This window comes from Carlito syrichta, unplaced genomic scaffold (assembly GCF_000164805.1).
Source record: "Carlito syrichta isolate Samal-C Ts95f unplaced genomic scaffold, Tarsius_syrichta-2.0.1 Scaffold109683, whole genome shotgun sequence".
NCBI classification, from domain to species: Eukaryota; Metazoa; Chordata; class Mammalia; order Primates; family Tarsiidae; genus Carlito; species Carlito syrichta.
The window spans coordinates 278,934-287,501 of record NW_007053779.1 but is presented as its reverse complement, the minus strand read 5'-3'; the positions used below and the strand labels follow the sequence as shown (position 1 = coordinate 287,501).

Here is an 8,568-nt window from a genome sequence, read left to right as displayed (position 1 = left end):
TCCCTGAGATCCATGTCAGCCAGACTGCTGAAACTATTTGGTTATTTATGCATGAAGTCCTGAGAGTTTACTGCAAGTTAAAGAAGGGTAAATAGAGGATTATACATATCTGACTTCATTTCTTTTGGTCACCCCTATGAATTGGTATAGCAGAATTTCTTCCTTTCAGTGTTAGCAGGCCACAAAATACCTAAAGAATAAACCATGCTGCAAGCATTTTGGATATGCCATGACACTGGGCTGACATAATATTCACATTGCTTCCCCTAGATTGGCACACTTGTAAATAACTTAATCAGGAATTTTTTTTTCTCATTTTTACCTTAGTTATCACTATGCTTTGGATGTGGTTTGTTCCCTTCAAAGCTCATTATTGAAATGTGATCCTCAGTTGTAGCATGTTGGGAAGGGGTGCCTAGTGGGAGGCATTTAGGTCATGGAGGTGGATCCCCCACGAACAGATTAATTCAGGAGGAAAGGGTGAGTGAGTTATTGCTCTCATGGGAATGAATTAGTTCCCATGAGAGCAGGTTGCTTAAAAAAAGTCTGGCCTTCTCAGTTTCTCTCTTGTTTCTTCTCTCTCCATGTGATCTCTTTGCATGTGCCTGTTCCCCTTACATGTCCCACCCTGAGTGGAAACAGCATGAGGTCCTTACCAGATGCAGCTGCTCAATCTTGAGCTTCCCAGCTCGCAGAACCGTGAGCTAAATAAACCTCTATTCAAATTATCCAGCTCAAGTAATTTGTTGTGGCAACAGAAAACAGACTAAGACCTCACAAGTTAATTTGAGGATGGCAGAAATTCATCAAGGCATACAGAATAAGCAAAATAATGTAGATTGATACATGTAGTCTTTATATGTAACATAGATTGATACAGAAGTATAAAGTCTTATAAATGTTTTGTAAAACAATATAAACATTTTCATTAACTTTAACTTCAGTCATTAATTTGGTATATATTCCCTATTATTTGTCTGGCACTTGTCCAATTGTTAGGGATATTATGAGGAAAAAGACAAAGTCCTGCTTCATGGAATTTACATTCTCTGGCAGGTAGGGAGAAGATGAAAAGAACAGATAATTAAATAAGCATTTCAGATACTAACACATGCCATAAAGAACATACAGTAAATGATATAAAAGTACTTGAAGTAGTAGTCATTTATGGGGGAACTAACAGGATGAATTCTGAAGCCATAACATTCAGTACAAATTCATGCTCTACAAATCAATAGGTGTATGACACTGGGCAAACTATTCATTCTCTCTGTGCCTCAGTTTTTTCATCTGCAGAATGGGGGTAATAATAGTACTTCCTTCATGGGGTTGTTGGATTAAATACCTCAATGTGTGTAGAGCAGTTTGAACAGTAAGTGGCATTTAGAGCTATGTGAGGGTTTTTTCTTTTTTTGAGTTGGAGTCTCACTCTGTCACCGAGGCTGGAGTGCAGTGGCATGCTCATGGCCACTGCAGCCTTTACTTGCTGGGCTCAGGAGAGCCTTCCACCTCAGCCTTCCAAGTAGCTGGAACGACAGGCATGCACCATGATGCCTGGCTAATTTTTTGATTTATTGTAGAGATGAGGTCTTGCCAAGTTGCCCAGGCTGGTCTCGAACCCATGAGCTCAGGCAATCCTCTCACCTCGGCCTCCCAGAGTGCTGGGATAATAGGCATGAGCCACCATGCCCAGCCGAGGGTTTTCAATGACTATTTTCCTCTCTCAGTAACTCATATTGAGCTAAGGCCTAAATATTAGGAAGAAGCTCAAACTAAGAATATGGATAATTTAAAAGAACACTATACCAAATAAAGAACAGTTAGACTGAAATGCAACTCTCTTTATATTTTCATGGTACATGTTAATGAAAAGATGTGAAGTTTAAGCCACAGTAGCCACATTCACGAGCCATCTTCACATTCATCGGAGCTCTTGTCACTCTCATCCTCACTGCTTTCTCCATCACTGTCATCGCTACTGTCTTCTTCACTCTCCTCTTCTTCTTTCTTAAGATTCTGAGCTTTCTCTGGCACAGAAAGGAAGAGCATTGCTCAAAATATTTCTTAGTATTTCCATTCTGAAAAATCATAATTCCCCCTGTCCCTCCCTCTACCAAGAAATACTTATTTTTAGAACGTGAGAAGAGAGCTGAACTGCTAACTGCCTCTAGGGTCAAAGTAGTAGCACAAGGAAGACACATATTCTTACTGTTTGTGGATTTAAAACATAGGTCTATAAAATAATTTTTACTATTGTCAATGAAATTCTTAAGTAAAATAAGAGGAAGTGAGACTCAGGGTAATTGAGAGCGCATTGACTTTCCTCGGAAATGCAGAATAACTCCTTTAACGCAGGGGAGTGTTAGCATGCTCTGCTTGTCATACCTGATGCCTGAGTCTGCTCTGCTTGGGCAGTTCTACCCTACAGGGAGAAGGGGGTCATCCTGACCATCCACAGAGGACAAGCTGCTTCACTAAATCATTTAAGACAGCCATTTAGCCTTTGCTTAACCACTTCCTAAAGATGCATTTTGACAATCTCCTGAGATAATGGATTTTTAAAGAGTGACTGCTTATAGTTCTATGAGAAAAAAGGAATTTCAATTTTTAAAATTACCTATCAGCAGCATTTCTTCAATAAGTGCAAAAAACTCTTTGGCCTCAGGATTTTCTGGTTCATAGATTAGGACTGAAAATGGACAAGAATGTGTGTTATTAATGCGCAAAGTATTTCAGCAAACAGGTTCTCTAGAATTAGATTGAAACGGACTGAAAATAGAGCAGGCAAAATGCACAAAGTGATAAACACTAACAGTTACAGCATAAGTATATCCAAGTACAAATAGAAAAAATGCTACACTTATATTTGGTGCTTTGTAAGAGAAATGATCCTCATTATGCTTTCTACTTTCTGTTCAAAGAATGCAATCTGCCTCATCTCCGTATGGCTCCTCTCATAGGCCAATAGCCAAAGTGTTTCATGAATATAATCATTTCTCAAAATAGGTAGAATTCCTGCAAAATTTGGAGACTTTGCTAATGAGAAGACTGTGTACCTAGAGGTCTATCAGTCTTTCCTCTCATGTTATCTACCCAGTGTCTACATGACATCCTTTACTAAAGGTCTCACCTGAACACAAAGGAACAGAGCGGTTTTTAAAATACAACCTCTTCCGCGTAGTGATGTCATTTTCCACATCTTTCAAATAGGGAAACTTATGTTACTTCTTGCTCTTCATCCTAACCATTTTTACCCTTGTCTACACCCCAAACATCACCTGCTTAACAACATTCTCCCCTCTCCTCTACACCATTGTTGTTTAGGACTTTTTTTTTGCTGATCCTTTATGTGACTGTGTCATCTTTCTTTTGGACCATCCCGATAGATTTTTTAAAGCTTGTAGGTGTGTTACCAACATCCTAGAGGCTGGAAAGATTTATACTTTTTGTTTCAGAGTTTTCTAGACTATTATTTTTTAAAGATTTCGTTCTACAGATTTCTCTCTACCTTCTTCCTTTCCTGCCTTGAGGAGTGGTCATAATTCTGCATCATTCATTTGATGTTGTGACTCCAGTTTGATATCTTGGTGGCCCCCAGGGGGCACTGAAACATCAAGTGTGCTACTCATCTGGCTGAGAGTAAGAGAATTGTGGATGGTTCAACTAGGGCCCGTGAGCTGATTGGACCCCACGCATGGCTTTCATCCTGACATACCACATCAGGGACTTTATTTCCTAATCCACTAACATAACTGATAATTTATCATCAATCTGGGTTAGCATGACTGTGTGCCTGCTTAGAAGCTGCTCTAAAGGATCCTATAGGTATGTTATGCATCACCATACATACACCTAAGGTTTCTAATAAAAGTACCCTTTCATACATTTTAACTTGGAATAAAATATGCATATCATTAGTAGTCTAAGTCTCTGAGGCTAAGCCTCTTTCCAGAACAGGGTTTCTCCCACTTACTTCTTTAGATACTAGTTTCTTAATACATGTTTGGGAAACTAGGTTAAATGAGGCTAATTAGGTAAAATAGTCAGGCATTAACTCGCAAGATTTTATAGAACCATCAACATGGTCGCAACGCTTAAGAAACAGAGAGGAGAATGTGGTTTTCCAAACTTATTTAACAATGGAATCGTTTTTGGTGGAACTCTTACAAAGAAATCTTGAGCTAACATTCCTTGGAACACAGTTAAGAAACTTCATGTTAGAATTAGAATTATTCTATGGAGTTAGAGTATGAGATTAGCTACCTCCGTGGTTTAATAACAACTTCTAGCAATTGTCAATTTTCAGAGAGTGGGGGAAAGGTTATCTGCTTTGAAATTTAGCCCGGCTGGGGTTGGTGGCTGAGCCTGTAATCCCAGCGCTTTGGGAGGCTGAGGTGAGTGGATTGCCTGAGCCCACGGGTTCGAGACCCACCTGGGCAACTTGGCGAGACCTCATCTCTACAATAAATCAAAAATCAGCTGGGCGTGGTAGCGCATGCCTGTAATTCCGGCTACTCGGAAGGCTGAGGCGGAAGGATCGCCGGAGCCCAGCAGGTCGAGGCTGTGGTGGCCGGGAACGGTCACTGTACTCCAGTCTGGGCGACAGAGTGAGACTCCAACTCAAAAAAAAAACACAAAAAACTATGACTAATATATTAGAGGAAAAAAATGGAGAAAATAGTTGAAAAGATGGTGGATTTCAACAGAGAACTGGAATCCTTCCAAGTCATTAGTTGGAAATTCTAAAATTGGAAAATACAATCTTGGCCTCACTGAATAGTTTGACAGCCGATTGGACACAGCAGAAGATAGGGTAAAGAAACTAAAAAACAGGTCAATGGAAAATATCAAAGCAGAATCATAGAAATACAAAGAAACTTAAGAAAAAGAGTTGAGTATAAGATACATGTGGGGCACCATATTAAAAAAAGTCTAATTTTATAGGAAAAGGAGGAGGGATGGGGGGAGAGTGAGAGTGAGAGAGAGAGAATAGGGTAGAAGTGGTATTTTCAAAAGTAATGGCCAATAAATTTTCAAAGCTGATGAAAACATCAACCCACAGATTTCAGAAACTTAGCAACCCCCCCAAGCATTCTTACAAATGCAAAGAAAACCACAACTATTTTGAAAATCAAACCACTAAAAACCAAAGTTAAAAAAGAAAAATAAGACGGATCATGCCATTTCTCTATTCAGAAGCCTCCAGTGTTTCCCACCTCACTCAGGGGAAAAGGTAAGGTGCTTAACTGAGAACAGATCCTGTGCAACCTGACATGCCCTGCCCATACCCTCTCTGATTTCATCTCCTATTCCACCGGCCCTGCTCACTCTGCCCCTACGCTGTCCTGTTTGCTGTTCCTTTCAGGCACACTCCCATTACAGCGCATTTGCTATTCCTTCTGCCTGGCACACTTCCTCCAGATATCCACGTGGCAGTTTCCTCAACTTCCTTGTCTTTCCTCAAGTCTTTCAGCAAGGCCTTCCTGGACCATCCTTTTTAAAACTGTTTTGCTTTCTCCCAGTACCTTCTATTCCCTCTTCCCTACTTTATTTTACTCCATAGCACCTATCATTAATGACATACTATTTATTTATTAGTTTATTATCTGTCCAACTTTAACCATAAATGTGGGATTGTTAATGTTTCTGCTGTGGTTCCAGTGCCTGGCACATGTAAGTATTCACACATTTGTGGGATAAAAATATGTTAAGTAAAGTTTGTCTGCTGTACCACCTGATACTTTTGTGAAACTAAAAGTATAAAGTTACTACTCCATTATCGTGAGGGTAAAGATTGTGACTTCTGTTCCAGTGGTGGTAATTAGTCTACATTAACTTATTCCACTAAAAGATACTCTAGAAGTCTAGTCTATGCTAGTCCTTATTCCTATCAACCTAATTTAACCTAATTTAGTATCAATTCACTGAGACACGATCAGGAAATTCACTAGACTTATAACAATCAAACCATCTTACATGCTGTAGAATTTATTTTTAGAAACAAAGAGAAGATTGGAAAATGTGAAATTATTTTGTACTTACTCATCTGACATAATTTTTTTGCCAGATGGTAGTCTCGGTCCATTTCTGCTCTCAGGAACTGGAAAACAGTAAATCCTTTAGATGAATGTCTCAGAGTCTAAATATCAATTATAAACTCTCTAGAAAATCTTATAGTAATGATTAGTTATTTTGCCTTCAGCACTGACACATGTTTTTCCAGGAGTGAGTCAATCAACCAGTGAATGGAGGAGATGTAAGGAGCTCTGATGGCAAAGTGACATGGGAGCAGGATGTCACCTCTGCTTTGCTCCAGCCGCATTGTACATGTGCTACTACAGTTTAGAATATGTAGGTTGATTCAACTGGCACAGATAATGAAGACATGAAACACTTTATTTTAACATTCTTTGGTTCAGATACAAGTCTCATGACAAACTTAGTCCATAATTATATGAGGGTTGAAAAAATGTAGACTTACAATTCTGTAATTCAATATTTTCCAGTATTGCTCTTATATTCTTTCTTCTTGCTTTTACCCTTTTAATTATGTTTTTCTTGTTACAAAGTAATATATTTTTTTATGTACAGAATTAAAAAGCTAAATAAACACATCCTATGTTCAATTAAAAATCACTTATATTTCCACCATCTAGAGATGCTTATTATTATTATTTTTTTGGTTTTTACTTTTTGAGATAGGGCCTCTCTGTTGCACAGGCTGGAGTGCAGTGGCATGATCCTCACTTAAAAAAAGTCTTCAATTTGAAGAACTGATAACTGAACATTTTCCGTATCTGATGAAGATTATAAACTCATAGACCCAAGAATCTTCATGAATAGAAGAAACATGAGGAAAACCACACCTAGTCACATCATAATAAAACTGCCAAATATAATAATACAGAAGAAACTTTAAAAAATATATGTCATATACAGATGAAGAAAGATAACAGTGATATCTCATCTAAAGCTATGAGACAATGGAACGATCTTTCAAAGTACTGAAAAAAACTTGGCAATCTAGAATTCTCTAGCTAAATATTCTTTAAAAAAAAAAAAATGGGGCTGGGTTTGGTGGCTCAGCCTGTAATCCAGCACTTTGGGAGGCCAAGGCAAGTGGATTGCCTGAGCCTGTGGGCTTGAGACCAGCCCAGGCAACCAACTTGGTGAGACCTCGTCTCTACAATAAATCCAAACAAACAAAAAAATAGTCGGGTGCTATAATGCATGCCTGTAGTTCCGGCTACTTGGAAGGCTGAGGCAGAAGGATTGCCAGAGTCCAGCAGGTTGACACTGGGGTGGCCGTGAGCATGCCACTGTACTCCAGCCTGGACGACGGAGTGAGATTCCAACTAAAAAAAAAAGTGGGAATATTTTTATTTTTTTATTTTCGATTCAGGGGTAACAAATCTAAATGCCTATCAATCTAGCTAAATATCATTTAAAATAAAGGTGAAGTTAAGATTTTTTTCAGGCCAGGCACAGTGGCTCATGCCTGTAATCCCAGTATTTTGGGAGGCTGAGGTAGGAGGATTGCTTGAGCCCAGGAGTTCAAGACCAGCCTAGGCAACAGTGAGACCTTGTCCCTACAAAAAATAAAAAAAGATTAGCTGGGCATGACGGCATGTGTCTCTAGTCCTAGCTACTCAGAAGACTGAGGTGGAAGGAATGCTTGAGCCCAAGAGTTCGGCCTGTAGTGAGCCGTGATCACGCCACTGCACTCTAAGCTGGGCAACACAGTAAGATCCCTTCTCAAAAAAAAAGGGGGGGGGGGCTTTTTGTGATAAGCAAAAGCTGTGAGAGAATTTATTGCCAGCTGAACTGCATTAAAGGAAATACTAAAGAAGTTTTTCAGGTAAAAAGAAAATGATACTATGTAGAAATTTGGATCTACACAAAGCTATGAAGAATACTGGAAATTGCATATATGTTGATAAATAAAAAGGACATTTAAAAAGAGATTTTTAAATCACTTTAAAAGAGAATTGATCATTTAAAACAAAAAATAATCATGGATTATGCTCTTCTAACATATGTAATCATGTACTTCTAACATGTAGAAGTAAAATGTATGGCAATAATAATATAAAGGCTGGGAAGGGAAAAGAAATGTCCTGTTATGAAGTTCTTGCAGTATATATGAAGTTGCATAATAATAATTAAACATGGACGGTGATATCACAACAAATAAAGTAAAATTGTTTGGTTCTCTGTAGAATTATCAGTAAATGCTTATGTATAATTTTAAAACATTTTAAAATTATTTATTTTATTTTTTATTTATATTACTATTTTTAATTTTTAAAATTTATTATTTTTTAATGTATAATTTTTGTGTACAATGTTTCAGGCTTCAGTGCCTTTGCATGTGCTATTTCCTGGACAGAAATGCCTGCTTCACTTTTTTTTAGATGAATTCCCACACTTTCCTCTTACTTCAAGTTTCTAAGATTTCACTCATGTCTCTTCCTCTAAAAATCCTTCTCTTATCCCTTGTTCCTCCTATTTATTTTCTCTTTTTTTTTTTTTTGAGTTGGAGTCTCCCTCTGTCACCCAGACTGGAGT

The 8,568-nt window shown here is 38.2% G+C and overlaps 1 protein-coding gene across 1 annotated transcript in view; it reads right to left on the bottom strand.

The window, feature by feature from the left end:
- Window positions 1-1,902: 1,902 nt before the first annotated feature.
- The window catches only part of ERICH2 (glutamate rich 2), an 8,733-nt gene continuing 2,067 nt past the window's right edge, over window positions 1,903-8,568 (bottom strand). The window contains exons 3-5 of the mRNA XM_008068915.2: window positions 6,043-6,100; window positions 2,618-2,689; window positions 1,903-2,027 (exon numbers count right to left, since the gene is read on the bottom strand). Of these exons, the coding sequence (XP_008067106.1) occupies window positions 1,903-2,027; window positions 2,618-2,689; window positions 6,043-6,100 (255 nt within the window). The remainder of the gene's footprint in view (window positions 2,028-2,617; window positions 2,690-6,042; window positions 6,101-8,568) is intronic.